Here is a 16,285-nt window from a genome sequence, read left to right as displayed (position 1 = left end):
CTGTAAATGCGATGGGAGTTGATGTGTCTCTGTGTGTCTGGACGGGCAGCCAAAGAAGAGGCCGCTGTCTGAAGCCAGGGCCTGGATTCAAAGAGTGGGCTGAAATGCTGGCACAGAGCTCCATTGTGACTTCATAAAACAGCTTTGCAGTGTTCAATATACTGTATAAAGAAGTTGTAAGTCTCTTCATGATGTCCTCGGACTTAATGCAGAAGAGCCAGGCTGATTTCTTTGCATGACTGTGGCAGAGGATGAGAGGCAGTTTGTTTTGTTGGGGTGTGGGTTTTCAAGTCAAGGGCCACCTGTTGTTGCTGAAACTTAGGGTGTGGCAGGGGGTAAAATGTGGAGTGGGACTAAAGATGAATGAATCTGATTAATGTGGGAAGAATGGTGCTTTCATGCCAACAAAATCCTATAATGATTGAGGTTAGCAATACTGCAAAACCACATGTAACAGACAACAACAAATAGATTATTGACAGGGAATAGATGTGGCATTCAAGTTGGCTTTTTTCCATTTCCATTTAATTTTTAATGAATTAAATAATACATTTCATATTAGGGGATCTGGGACCTTAAGTCGGGGACATGGGAGAGTTTAAGAGGCACCAGTTTCCTGTACCATGTGTCCCCAAGACATCATCTTTTTTTCATGAGCCAAGAAAAACTCTGTTTTCAGCTTTGTGGCAGTGCATGGGTCAGCTAATCCAATGGCTTTTTAATGGCTTATATATTTATTTATTTTTTAAGTAGTAGTTAAGAGAATTTCCTCAACCTATAAACAGACACGTCATCTTTCAGTTTATCTGAAAAATCCAAATGGCCAAATGTGGAAGTACATAATTGTCTTTGGACATTGACGCCTAATTAAAGCAGGCAGATTGTTTAGCTGAGAAGAGCAGAGAGATAACTTTTCATACATATACTTCAGGGAACTGTTGTTACATACGTGAGATTTTGAAACACTTTGATTACATGAGACTATTCACACCATTTGCGCTTGATTACATGAGCCTCTTCATACCATTTGCAACATCTTTGGGGTTCTCAAACTAGCAACACACAGTTCAAATACCTTTGTCTTTGTGCTGATGTAAAGTAGTTGTTTTGATGCCCATTATTTCTTTTTAGTTATGGCGTAAGTGGTTGTAAGTCAGAATCCTGACATGTATGCTTTGTTGTCTTTGCAGGTGAATCTACATATCTGGACGACCACGGACCCCCTGCTCCAAGAGTAAGTCTTTGTGTCCTCTCTGTATCTGCGTTATTTCCCATTTTCCCCTTTTTGTGCTTACATTTTTTCCCCCTGACCTCTCTGTCTCCAATGTGCTGCCCTACGTTTCCAAGCCAGTCCTGTCAGGATAAGGGTTAGGTCTGTGTGAGGGAGCTGCGTGCAAACTCCCTCTAAATACCAACTGGACCTGGCTTCAGTGCTACAGTAATGCTCTGAACCCACTCTCTCACACACATACAGGGCTGACACAGGGGCCTTGTATTCATCCAGCTGCATGTCTGCGTGACTATCTCTCCCCTGTGCTCCCTCTTTCTGTCTCTGCCAACTTCTTTCTTTCTCTGTCTGCCCCTTGTTCATTATCTCCCTCTTTAATCAATCACCACCTCATTTTCACCTCATTCCTCGCCTATTTAATACCATTCTTCTATTTTTTCAGCCATGCTGATCGAAGAGCCTGTGTTTTTTCTCTGGTTTGTGTGTAGCGTTTAGCACGTAGCTAAGCTGAGACTTCATCTAGTTTGGTTACAGGTTTGTTTGTGGCCGATGTGAGCAGCTGTTACAGTATGTTAGGTCACATCTGGGCTATGTTTATGAGTTATGTGTTTACTTTGAAAAATCTGTTCTGGCCACTAAGACAAACAGGGCAACCACAGGGCTTGTTTCGTACAGATAACAGTCAAGCGTTATTTATATGAAACAAACTGTGGCTGACTGGAACACTGTGGACTATTTGTTGGAATTTGCTTGATGCCAGTTTTCAGGCGAAATCATTCCCTGTAAAAAACTCACAATGCCAATTAATTTTATACATACTGTAGGTTTGATGCCAAGCTTTCAGCATCATATGCGCTCCCCAAAATTTTATGGAAATTAAGTCCAATAAATTACAAATAGTTTCCGTCATTTCCCTTTGGAGATAGAGCTGGGAATGTAACAGCTTGACTGTGTCCTGGAGCAATTCTGAATATTTACATTATTGTACAAACACAGAAGCTCTGGAATTTATTTTGACGCAGAAAAGTGTGATTTTAATGGAGGGGAAAGTCTCCAAGAAGCAGAGAGGACTGACAAAGATTAATTTACTGAACACGTTTCTCTAGCTTTTGAATAAAACATTCCTTTCCAAATTTTGTTTAGTGATGAAAGCAGGCTGCATATCACTCTGAGTGAAAATGTGTATACGCCCATCTCTGGATCACCTTCAGTTATTACTGTCAGCTCACAACAATAAGCTTTACGCTTTAATTTTGTCCCAGGTTTTGCCTCTCAGGCTACAGGCAGTGCTGGCGCCCTGTTCTGAGACTGGTGGAGCTTGTTTGGACTCTACACAGCCTGACACTATTCAGGGCTGAAAACCCCCAGTTGTTTGAATTGACCATTAATCACAGATAATGCATTGAAGGAGCTTGAGTAAAGATACAAGCGAAATACACAACATTATCAACCAATGAAACTAAATGCAATGCTGCATACAATCTCAGTTTTTAATGGGCTACTACTATCATGGAAAACATGGCAACCAATTTAATCATTGCATGTTATTTGCTTGTTGATATATATGCATATAAATATACATATCACATATTTATAGGTTTTGTTGTTTTTGTTCTTCTGTTGTATTTATGTGACCCAGACCAAACAAACTTAAACCTTATTTCTAAAGCCCCACCATGTTCCCGAAGTTTAAAATCAATAAGCTATTCTTTCCCACCTTCCTTTCACTCTGGCTGTATGACTTGAAATGTTGTGATTTTACATTCTTTACTAACTACACACAGCCTCCATAGACACAGTTGAGTCTGACTATTATTATGCACTAACGGCTACCTTTGATTGACTGCATATTTGTTGTCATCTCATCTCCCAGACAGACAATGCTGATGTCATGTCAGTGGCAAGCGCTACAGCACCACATCTCTCATTATGTTTTTATTGACGTCCTGCTGCAGCTGAGATTGATCTTGCTGGTCGCATTGCAGCATGTGCAGTGCACGCAGAAGACTGAGTTTCTGGTATATGTAGGAAAAGGTTAGAAGTCGAGTTGGAAGCTCAACGTAAATGAGAGCCTCTGGAAAAACCACACCACTCTCAGAATAGAGTGTCTTAATGTGTATGGAAGCATGACAAGTATGTCCCCCCTACACTTTTACATATGTGTAAAATGTGCTTCTCAATATAAACATTCCTGTCATGTTTTCCCACAATTCCTTTTGCCTTAGCACTAAATCTTAAACAGGACAATTTATAGCAAGAGTTATTCTCTATAATTTTGTTCATCCACTTTTTAAGGCAATGCCAGAAGACATGTCCTTTTAGAAGAACTTTGAAATGTAGAAAAAAACAGATAATTTTTCTTCTGATCTAAAGGAGAAAAAAAAGTAATACCTTTGAAGAGCCTTTTAAAGAACTGAGGGGTGTTAGAAGAGTTTTGATGATGTTATGAGCTAATGCCTCCCATTATAAATTAAACCAGAAGACAAAACAAAAGACATTTGCACTCAAAAATATCCAATTCACATTCTAATATCCATGCAAGCTTGATAAGTTATTGGTTGCTGAAGGAAATGTTGTCAGTTTCCCATTTCCTCTCAGCCACTGAAAATCAATTCATCTTAATTCACATAAACATACTTGGATGGAAGATCCACTGTCACAGCTACTTAGAGCAGTGAGCCTCCCTCTCTTCTTCTCTGGGAGGGAGTGGAGATAAATGGATAGATCATTAATAACAGGAAGAAGCTGGGAATCTCTACTGTGCCCTGACTGCAACCCTACCATGCTGTTCTACACTCAGCGTGGGATGAGCAGTTGACTGTTTAGGGCAATGAACCCAGAGATCATAATTTATGTATATGGCCGATGTCTCATCTCTGAATGTCTCAGAACAGCATGAGGAGTTTGCCGGTTTTTTTACGCAAGTGTGTGGGAAGGGTGCTAGAAAAGAAAGGACACTGACAATGTAAGAGGAGAGAAAGTGGAAGAGAGAGCGTGAGAGAGAGAGAGGAAAGATACAGGACTACTCATCTCCTCAAAGTCCACTTGATATTGGCTCACTAGCATCAGAGCTGTAAATACCACAACAACAGCCTGACACTCTGGAGTGGGAGCGGAGCACCCAGATCAGACTCTGTGGAATACAGCCCTGGCTGTTACATAATACTTTTTTATACTGTGGATGGACTATTGACAGAATCCCTCACTGGCAGACACTGCAAACATTTCTCACAGCGTGCATCAGAAACCTAAGATCTACAGAGTGGGAACAACAATAGCACAAACTGAAAGGTTGCCCTTTCAGTGCTGTCAATGCCGATGGGAGATTTGGACTTTTGATGGCATCTCTGATGTTATTCTTGTGTTATACAACACCCAGCTGTTTGAGGTTTGACACAGTCATTTGTCATCATATCAGCAGGGAATGGTGTCCTGCAAAACACTGCATGTATTTCATTGGCCTCATTGTGATAAGCTGAGAAGTCTGCAGTTACTTGCCAAACACTGAGGAATGTCGGGATGTTGTCCAAGTGAACCATCTTCTATTAAGTCAAAAGCGTTTCCCAAAACTGGGGAAATTTCCATTACTACCAATATTTTTTTTGGGGGGGGGGGGGGGGGGGGGGGGGGGGGGTGTTTTTGAACGCCAAGAACATATTATCTGTTATAACAATATCTGATGTACAAGATTGTTTTACTGTAAGCGATGACAACGTTCCAGCAGGTGACACAAGCTGAAGCATGCCTGTCAACAAAACTTGCATAAGCTTGTTTAAGCACAGATATCACCTGTGAATTGTTATTCAACTTCACCCTAACCCTCCTCCGTCCTGGGACAAATGTACGCATGCATCTAATATTCACATTAGTGTCAAGCCGGTTCAGTCTATTAGATATCAGGGATGAGTGAGTACACCACTATCTGTATCTGTATCTGTTCAACAAATCGAAAAATCTGTATCTGTAGGCTACACGGAGGTGGCAGTGCTAACCATGAGTTAGTTTTTTAAGCCTGAAATTGGTATGGGTTAATCAGAAGCTGCTCTGAATATACTTGTATTCATAAAAATACATTATCTGTACTCTCTCAACCCTGTTATTATATAATCTAATGACGTCCAGTAAAATGCTGTGATTTTGGGGAAAACAAACGTGAAGTGGGATCGATACAGTGACGACGTGTTTACTCTTTCAACTAGTTTCCCCACTCCATCTCTTTCTTTCTCCCTCCCTGGCTCCTTCACTCTCTGCCCTGTTGTTTTCTTTCTCTGCCTTTTTACTTGGATCTGACAGACATTCAGAGAGGCTCTCACAGTTTATACTGACCGTGTGCTTGGGTGGGACTGCTGCTTTTGGAGGAAACAATGCAAAATCAGCAAGTGTGTATGTGTGGCCACGCTGAGCTCTTTGGTGTTGAAACTGCTGTCTGCAGCACCAGAGCTAAAGAGCACCGCAATTAACTAAAGATGAATGATAATTTCAGGTCAGTGCGGAGAAACAGGTTAATCTGGCAACAGTCAATCAGTCAGTCATTCGGCCCAAGTTATAAAACTAGCCACCTCATGAGCCAGATAACTAGTTAATTGAGTCAGTCAGACTTGACTTGACAAGAATTTATCACTGCTGCATTTTCCCACGATCTGATTTACAGGAAGGCTTGTTTGAAGGGTGAGGGTTTTCAAAGCAACACAGAAGCGATGCTTCATTTTTGTGGTAGATCACATCTTCCAGATGTCTTTTAAGTTACCTGTCTCACTCTCTCTTCCTGTCTTTCTTTAACTGGCCCCCATTTTCTGTCACTCTTGTCCTCACTGGTAAATTCGCTTGGATAGCCTTCATTCTTAAAGAGGTAGTATTATGGTTTTTGGCTTTTCCCCTCTCCTTTATTGAGTTATATATCTTTTTTGTGCATGTACTAGGTTTGCAAAGTGAAAAAGCCCAAAGCCGAACCCAAAGGCAGTTGCCATCTCCCACTGAAAACACTGCTCTGAACTGCCTGAAAACAGCTAGTTTGTAGTCGGGCCCTTACTTCCCTTTCTTGTGACGTCACAATGAAAATACGTGTCATAATGCTCGCCGAGCAACTAGTCCGACACGCCCTCAAAAACACCAGTGGAAAAACACTGAGCTGCAGCACACCTCTCCTCTCCCTTCAAACACTAGCTACCCTCCAGTGGACATAAAGTTGTTACTGTGATGTAGAGACAGAGCTCAGTTAAAAGTTTATGGATGAAAGATACTTTTGTTACAGATTAATAACTCACCACTCTGAAACTCTTGCTCCAGTCCAAATTGCCAAGCTGGTCGGCAACATGTAGCCTACAGCTGAATCGAAGCTGTTTACCGTCTTTTCGCTGACCTGCCCTTCTTTGCTTCTGATTGGCTAGTAGTCCAAACTAGTAAATGTGCATGTGCGACTCCCAACAAAGATCATTTAGAGACAAGATGTATCACTCCATAGCTAAAATGAAGCCTTCAACACAGGGTGAAAAGAGGAGCTGCAGCAATGTGCAGTATGACAAATAATATGGTGTTTTTTGAAAATTAAACCATGTAAACCTGCTCTGGGACAACCCCTAAATAGGATTTTGAAAATGAGCATAATACCACCTCTTTAAGGGGCCACTGAACTGTTTAGGCTCTGAAGGATAATTGCCAAGTTAGTGCATTCTAGCTGCCCTTGTGCAAACATTTCCTTATTCTTGCAAGCAAAGATTTACTGTAACAAGCCTGGTTTTCAAAGAGAAATGTTTTACACACTCACATCCATTTTATTTGAGTCTCTGAATCATGGCTGAGCTTCTGAGTTGAGTTCAACTGGTGAGTCATAAGTTGTGTACGTGCATATGCTGTAGCTGTGAGCGTGTGTGTGTGTGTGTGTGTGTGTGTGCGTGTGTTTGTGTGTGTGTCTGTGGTGTGAGATGAAACAGTAAAAAGTTGCATCATTATTGCTTTGCAGAGAATTCAGCAGAATGTCTGACTCATTGAGATCAGTGGAGGAATAAGCATACAATGACAAACCTACATGCCTCCACTTAATCATTGTGTGTTTCCTAGTTAAAAGGGAATATGTTGCAGGGTTTAGCACCAGGGAGAGTAGATGTGAGAAACAGATGTCACAGGTTTTTTTTTTTACAATTACAACACACAGCAATAAAATTTATAATAGTAAGATATTAACATGCTTGTGAAAATGTTATGTTCCAATACCAATGAGAAAAACATAAAAAACTTTTCAGTTTGATCTATATCACGATTTCTTCTCTCCTTCTGTGCGTGTGTGTTCGCAGGTGCTCCCCTTCCCAAGCCAGGTAGTTTATAACCGTGTTGGGAAGTGTGGCAGCCGGACGGTGGTCATCTTGCTGAGGTTACTGGCTGAGAAACACCAGTTCAACCTGGTCTCCTCAGACATCCACAATAAAACACGCCTCACAAAACATGAACAGGTGAGCTAAAGGAGATGTGGTAGGGGAAAGATTCAATCAAGGTGACGGGTTCGGGTCAGACGGTTTATGATATTTTGACATTTACCCATTATGTGGCTGACATGTAAATGTGTATTTCCATGACACACTTACAGTTAGTTACGTACGGTAAGATGGTAGTTAGATGGGGGATTTTTATGAGAAGTTCTGTAATATCTCAGTGACAAATTTATAGTACTTACCAAGGAAACGAAACAGTCATCTTGTTTACTTTTTTTCCACTGTTTCACATTCACTTTCACGATTACAACCAGTACAACCCAGCCTCTTTGACATTTCCCCCCAAAAATATATTATTTTGATATTTATTGTTTGGGCCTCTACTTTATGCGTTCATCATCTCTATGTGAATATTCAGCCTGGCCCGAATCACTGAACTTTCAGCATATTCAAAGCAGCTACTGTTGTCATATCCTTAAAGAAACAAACAGCATCCCCAGTATACAGTAGGTAACACTTACTGTATTTGGAGAAAACTTAATTGATTTGTATTTTGCACTTAACTGTGTGGTCACAATGAACATAACAGCAGCAGGAGCTCACTCAATGTTTGTCTTTCATTCAGGATGAGAACAATGCTAAAGGATAGGGAATCTCTTTTTATTATTTCCTGAAATATCTTGAGGACATGAGTGTTGGCTTTACACAGGAAAAACTGCTTTCACTTAAAAAAAAACAGCCTTTTGAGACACTAAGAAGCACTGGCCTGTGCCTGTGCCATTTTCCACCTACATTAGGATTGGCTGTACTGCACCAGTGATGGAAGCACTATTCAGACCTTTAATATTTTTTAAGCATCTCACCAGCACAATCCTGTTTTTCCATTAAAGTATAATGTTTTGTGTTTTATTATTATGCAGATAAATTCTAAAGTCTGTGTTTTATTGGATTGTTATTACTGATAAATTACCATGGATGCAACATTTCAATGTTGTAGTCAGTCGAGGAAAGGGGACTTAAAACTACTTAATACACTGTTAATCAGTCTAATCTTAGGTAATTAAGATTAATTATGTTTTTTCTAATCTCCGCACAGCCTATACTTCAATACTATAATACTAGTACCTGAAACTTGTACTTAAAAAATGTAAGCCCCTTTTCCACTGCATACTACCAGCTCGACTCGACTCGCCTTTGTTTGGTTTTCCATTGTGTAGCATGTCTACGTATGATTTTGATAAAATTATGAAAATTAATATTTCATAATATTTCATTAACTTCATTAACTAAAAAGGGCACCACCGGAGATTTAATTCACCCAGAGTCTCCGGACCTCTGGGTAACGTTTTAATAATTATACAATTATTCACTAATGATCAGTTAGTTAATAATCGCTCAATTATCTTAAATCAGTCAGTCTCATATCGAAGTAGTAAATTCTCGTGACAGGGACTTGGAGTTAGACAATACACACACACAATTCCTGTGATTACGGTGAAATTTATTAAATAACTAAGGTGAAATAAATGCTACACATTAACGTCTTGTTACACATTCTTACTTAGAGAATATAAGCAAGATACACGAATGGCATCAGATTATGAACAGGTAAATACAGAGTGACATTTATACATTAAACGGCATTTCAGAACGATGGCATGCAATACTTATTTTGTCCACTTGGGGGAGCTCTGGTTACATGAGGAGTAGATATTCAACTTTGAGCTTCACCACTTGACCTAAGAACTGAGGAGTTTAGTTATTTAACATTAAATTCGAGCTGGAAAATGGATCGAGTAGTATAGGATAACATTTATTTTTTCATATCATTTCTAAAGGAAGTGTTGGGAACAAAGCATTGGCTACAACATAAAATGAAGAAATGTCAGGGATCCTTGCTGAAAATGAAAACACTGCAAAATTAACTTATTTAGATTCTTTTCAACAACAAATATCAACAACAACATGGTAGCATAACTACTCAAATGGAGTGGACTTGTTAAAGCCCCCCTCCAGTGTATTTTGACATTTCTATGATATTTCATATTTTTCTGAGTCATTTTCTTACAATGTTGATTACCCACATAGTTCGCCAAATATTTTTTGACAAATAGCTTAATTTTGTGCTCAAAGTTGCAAAAGTTGCTTAGTTGTTAAAACGGGGTTGTGACGTATGACTATAGTAATTCCATAAGTCATACGTCATTCTTCAAGCTTGCGCAGGCGCACTGTCATGCCTCGTTAAAAAACTGTCACGCCTTGTTAAGTCAGAGCATCAAACCGATAAACATCGTTGTGAGCTAGCTAACTAATTTATCGTGTAATTTACTTAGAAATTACAGTAGGTCTCTCTGTGTCTGATTGTTGGTTGGTCTTTCTAGTTTAGTTAGCTAAGTTAACTTAGTTGTAGTTAGCCAGGTGTAGTTAGCTAGCATAGTTATTGCAGAAAGTTAGCTAACAGAGGATCTTCATTTTATTTTTTATTTTCCTCCTCTTGGTTTAGTGTGCTGTTAATTTTCATTATGGCATTTGTGCGTGCGGTGTTGGAGGACAGTTGACAGAAGACGCGTCGCACTTTCACCTGCCACCGTCTTATATACAGTCTGCAACATGCATTTTACTGACGGCCGTTTTACCAAAGCAGCAGCGGAGGCAACGGTATCAGAAGTCTTTATATACAGTTCAACAGAGTAATAGACCCCCCACCCCTGCGGTAAAGTAAGTGCACCATAAAACGTAGTGGGAGTTATCGTGTGCAGTGCGTGACAGGACCATCGGCTGTATGATTTATAACAGCTGATCCACGCACATTAGTTTCTATCATGGGTAAGTAATAGCTACTCCTGACAGACAGTAAAGTGTACTAAACTTTACAGTCTAGTGATGTTAACACAGTATATCATTAGTGAACACTCCAGCCGGTCAGTTTTTGGTTGTCATGGTAATGTATTACGTCCAACTATTAACCACACCCCCATTCTCTGTTTGAGAAAGAACGTTAACCAAAAACGGCAGTTAAAACTGTCTGGAGGAGGGCTTTAAGTAACTTAAAGATTATTTAATTAAACAAGGTAATACTTTGAGTTTTGAGGAGACAGTACTCCTTGTTTATACAAAAGAATTCAGGGCAGTGTCTTTCTCTGGTGTTCTGGAGTTTCTCATGAATTCACGTCTGGGCGTGAAGAGGAGAATATCCTTTGATGTGAGGTAATTAAACAAAGACGGAGGTCAGTTGCCATGGTTACATGTGGGAGGCAGTTTAGGGTTTCCTGCCCTCTCTCCAAGAGTTCTGATAGGCTGTTCAGGAGAAAGCTAATTTCTGGTTAGTGTGTCTTTGTCATTTTAACAGTCAGGCACCAAGCCTTGTCTCAGCTGCTGCCAAAGGTGGCCAGTTTTATGATCGAACTGCCCAGAAACAGCACTTAGGGAAAGCAACCTTTCACCTCCTCCTTTGGTCACTTCAGCTGCAGCCTGCAGACAAACGTGACGGAAGTTGACGGAAGTTGACGGAAGTTGACGGAAGTTGAACTTCCATATATGGTTCGTCCCAGAAGCCAACGCGCACAAAACGTGATGACGTTTATCTCGGCCGCTCGGCCCACACAGAGCCGTTAAAAAAAAAGAGCCAATAAATAAGATAGGTGTTAACGTAGTGATCAGTGTACATTATGCGTTAATATTTACTATATCATAGTATATTAATACTATAATTCCTGCAAATATGTATTTATAATAACCGGCCGGTTCATCCCAGAAGCCACCGCGCACAAAACGTGATGACGTTTATCTGGGCCACTCGGCTCACAGAGCCGTTAAAAAAAAAAAGAGCCAATAAATAAGATTGATCAGTGTACATTATGCGTTAATATCATAGTATATTAATACTATAATTCCTGCAAATATGTATTTATAACAACCTAATGACAATAATAAAGCAATGTTTCAATTCATACCACTGTTCAGATGTATCTTGATTTAGGTCAAAACTATCGTTCAGCTGTTGCTGGACACGTCTGCTGTGTTGGCTGCAGTGGTCTGTGTGACTGGGAGCTAACCCGGCCGCAGGCAAGCTAGCTCGCTAACTATTCCTGACAGCCCCCCGAAGCATATTACTCTTACCCTAACCATCACAGGGTTAGTGCCTAAAGTTAGTGATTGTATGCATGTCGACTGGTTAACCCTACGGCGGTAGGTAGGTTTAACCTCCACTGTGTTGCTGTGCAGCCTCCAGTAACATTACTGCAGCTATATATTGACACCCGTCGGCACTTGTTGAGCTTCTCAACCCCGAAAACATTGGAACCATACAGTCTATGGATGGAACACATTTTCAATTCGCTGTAAATTTTCGTCAAACTGCCAAAATCTACACAGTTGATTTCTCACCTCAGAACTTCTCAGAAGTGTATTTAAAGTTCTGATGTTGGCCTCTAAAGAATAAAACGGTTTGCATTAGGATCTATACTGTACGTGAGCCGAGATTAACGTCATCACGTTATGTGCGTGGTGTCTTCTGGGACAATCCATATGTGGAAGTTTAATTTCCGTCAACTTCCGTCAGGTCTGCGGGCTGCAGCTGGATATACTTGAACCAAGCGGCAAGCTTCCGGTCTCCAGGCTGACGAAGTATCTGAAACTGCAATTCATCGAGTGGCCACTTGAGGCTGGCTGCAGAAGGGAGTCCATCTCCATGTAAAAAAGCCCAATTTTACAGCAGAATAATGTTTACAGCCTGGTTCAAAAGATGGTTTTAGTGTATATAGCTAATTTTGCCCTTCAAATGATATTAAGCCTTAAAGTTATGCATTATTAGGGCCGTGGCCGCTTTGATTGGCAGGCGTCTCTGGCCCTTTCACTCCTAGCACTAGGTCCGCCGTCTGTTAGCCTCATTCAGCTAATACACGGAGCTCGGAGGCTCAGCCTGTTGGAGCTGTTTGGTCATTTCTACATGCAGATACCGGATGAATAATGGCAGGCTGTGCGGTTTGTTGGAGAGAGAACCTCCAGGAAATCCGTGTTCCAGTTGGTGAGTGAAATTCCTGTATTTAATTTATGTGTTAACAATATTTAACAGATATCACTGTCGGCATGTAGCTTCTGGGCTTTGCTCGTTACGCTAATTAGCCAGATATGAGCAGCCCCAAGCTGCTAACGATGCTAAGTTAACGGGAGTTAGTGTGCTAACCACAGCTTTTAAGTAGTCAAAGATAAGTCAGCAAGAAGAGAGAAGCCAAAATGTATTAGATTAACCTTAGTGTTAGACATTAGGGTGATAAAGCTTTGAAGAAAAGGCGTCTGTGTGAAGTTGTAAAGTAAAGGCTCAGCTCTGTTAGCTGACGTTATGTTAACAGTAAACGAGCAATGTAATATTTGGCTTCATACTGTAACGCAGTCACTGTTCAGTTAGATACTAGTCAGATACTATTATAAGTGGCTGCAACTGAACCAGAGGGACACGAAGGGTTTAAAGGCAGAGAGCCGAGGAGGGAGCGGCTGCAGAGTTCTGCCTGCTCGCCGAGGAGAACCGTGCACCTCTGAGTGTACTGTTTAAAAACAATATACTATTCTTTGTGGGGTTCATCAGTGGGGATGATTGATTCAGCACTCTGAGGTGATAACTGCGTTTGATCAGTGACGTATCTGATAAGGAGCTAAAGAAGTCGATGCATTATTCAGCAGAACAGATGTTGTAGGCTACCTGCAGAGATTTGCATCAACCTTTTTTGTCAGCATATAATGAGCGTTATGCCTACAGACAGGTAGCTGGGCTGTAACTGGGGTGATGGTTTAGTTAAAGCGAGAAATTGAGGGTGTGAGAGCCACCTCTGAGTTTGTTTGGTGGATTAGAATTTGCCTAAAAAGGCAGTACAGTTCAGTAAGAAATATAAAAAAAGATCCTTATTATAAACGTTCAATAACATCTGACTTGAGTTGTCAACAGGTGTCTAGCAGCATGGATTATTATTGCACAGTGTTCAGCAGCAAACCATCGCACATATTAGTAAAAAGTGTATTTCACATTGCCACCCCTAATTACTGTCACATGCCAGAGAGGTTTTCATGCTGAGGTGATCTCAGAGTTCAGTAGCTTAATAGCACTTTGGAAGAAGCTGCTTAACTGTCTACCCATTGTTCTCTTTACAGGTGCCAGAGGAGCTGATTACAGAACCATCCAGATGTGATTTGCTGTATCCAGCTCTACCGGAGATAACAGCTCCAGCTACCAGCTCTTCAGCTTCTGCTTTGCGCAGCCTTTTTACTCACACCTGAGTTTCACTACTGATGTGAAATTATGACACTGGGTTCTTATCAACAAATTCTATCATTATAATAACTCTTCCAACACATTATTTCAAGTCATACAAAACTACTTTTACATTTGTAACCTTTTAATATTGATGTTTTCATGAATGCAAGACAAGAGTTAAATTTTTTAACTATTGCTTGTGTATTAGGAATACTTTGTTATAAAATTTATCAGACTAATTATACATAAAATAAAATCTCATTCTTCATTCATCAGCTGTTTGCTATGCTAATTGTAAATTGTGTGATTTAAACTCAACAATATATTATAGTTAACAGCTGTAAATGAAAATATTAAGGTCAACATTTTGCATATATGTTAGTAGAAGGTAAAAAATGAAAGGATGATACTGTTTTATTTTGACATTTCTTTAACAGACAAATGTGACATTGACTGAGAAGTTACTCTGTTGTTAAAAACAAGGAATTATCTGCACACTGAATAGTTTTGAAGCCCTGTAGGTTGTGCCATTTATTGCGACCTCTGAGAAGGTCTTGTGTGGCTTACATTGTATAGAATGCAAAAGTGCATTCAATCAGCTCTGAGACCTCAGAGTTTGCAACGTCACAATAAATAACACCTAGTGGGATTCATAATTACTCTGTGCAGTTCATTCTTTGTTTCAGCACTTACCCACAGGATGGTTTAGATGTGCCCACATTATTCTGTGTTTAAACTAGACATATCAGAGCAGCAAACAAGGCACTCTTCAGAAACTTCAGGCTCTGTTATTGGGTGTATGGCTCCTTATTTATCTTAAAGTATAAGGTAAAAAGTAAAAATACTCCTGCACACACTTAAATACACTGCATAATTACTTTTCAACATTTCATGTGAAACATGTTGGGAGTATTCTCACTTTTCAACTTATACTAGACTGATGTTCTTTAGCAAGAGTTCAGCTTTAATGTTTCATGTTTTATCTGTGGTATACGATTAGCTTTTCAGTAAATAGTAAAGACAGGGAGTGCTGATATATATAGAATTTATTACAATGTGAACCATAAACCATATCTTTTTTTAAACGGAACTATAATACAAATATGAACAATATTTAAAGCCCAAAGTAAACTGAAGGAGAGAAGGCCTTTCCACGTCAGTCCACCCCAACAGATACAGACTTCCAGCACACTGAGGATGCATCCCAGATCTCTGTAAGTAAATGTAATAAGTCATACAGATTAGTAATAATAAGTCATACAGATGAGTCTGAGATGAGAAGTTACTCCTCTAACGTAATTCAAGAAGTGAATCTTTGATATATTGTAGATTCATTACACAAAGTGAAGCATCTCAATCCCTTTTTGTTTTCATCTTGGTGATTACGGTTTACAGCCCATGGAAATAAAAACTCCAGTATCTCAAAATGTATAAAAAGTTTAGAATAGCCTAAATAGATTTCTGTATTGTAAATTATACAGAAATGTCAACTGGAGAAGAGCTTTCTAATCAGCTAATAACTCATAACACCTGCATAGATTTCTGAAGCCTTTAATCTCTCAGTCTGGTTCTGGTGCTCACTATGAACTTTTCCAAGGTATTCTAATTTATTGAGATGCTCCTCTAAAAGATGCCTCAGTGTTTTAATGATGACAGAACTATTATGGCACATAAGTGGGAGAAATGGAACAAGGCAGTCTTTAAATGTTTTTGTGTTGTCCTCTTAAGACAGACAATTTTATATCAAATGTCCAGTTGCCAGTTGTCTTAGTAACATTACTTACAATTTAAGTTTTGAGTAGCAGACGTGTAGACATCAGATCCTCAACTAGAACTGATCACTAAAATCAAAAAATCACTAAAATCAAATACAAAAAGTACCATTCTCTCTCAAGTGTCCTATTCCAGACAATAATCTCACACAGACCTGCCGACAGCAGCAACATACTCAAAATAGCGGTGTGGGGAATTCAAAAGGCCTTTCAACACTATTTATTTATTTATTGCTATTTGTTGATTTTGTTATATCTTGGGAACTGTTTTTAACCCCCTGCTAGTGCTACTGTAGCACTTTGAGATTTCGTCGAAATGTAACATTAAAGTGCATTATAAATAAAATTTATTAATTAACGTGATAATAGCCGTGGCTAACGTTTTACAAGTTATACAGCTTCCATCATGTAACTAAGGACTCTACCGCTAGCTTATTACGTTTATTACGAGTAACGTCAACATACTGAAGTGACATCAAACAAAAACGACTCGTAACTAACGTTGTGTAGGGTTAGGGTTAGGGGGTTAGGGTTGGAGCTCAAATCTTAATTGATTTGCTTCAAATTGTTTGTTTGAGCTGTAAGCATTGTAAACATGCTGTAAACATTAATT

The 16,285-nt window shown here is 39.6% G+C and overlaps 1 protein-coding gene across 2 annotated transcripts in view; it reads left to right on the top strand.

Annotated features, from left to right (window-relative positions):
* The window catches only part of usta (uronyl 2-sulfotransferase a), a 69,248-nt gene that overhangs the window by 29,699 nt on the left and 23,264 nt on the right, over positions 1-16,285 (top strand). For both annotated transcript variants that reach the window (XM_038726724.1, XM_038726725.1), the window contains 2 exons: positions 1,191-1,234; positions 7,519-7,674. In XM_038726724.1, the coding sequence (XP_038582652.1) occupies positions 1,191-1,234; positions 7,519-7,674 (200 nt within the window). The remainder of the gene's footprint in view (positions 1-1,190; positions 1,235-7,518; positions 7,675-16,285) is intronic.

Source organism: Micropterus salmoides, unplaced genomic scaffold (assembly GCF_014851395.1).
Source record: "Micropterus salmoides isolate LMB-PRFRI ecotype aquatic unplaced genomic scaffold, ASM1485139v1 Ms_hic_scaffold_18, whole genome shotgun sequence".
Lineage (NCBI taxonomy): Eukaryota > Metazoa > Chordata > Actinopteri > Centrarchiformes > Centrarchidae > Micropterus > Micropterus salmoides.
Note: the sequence above shows the minus strand (reverse complement) of the source record. Positions and strands in the feature narration are given on the sequence as shown.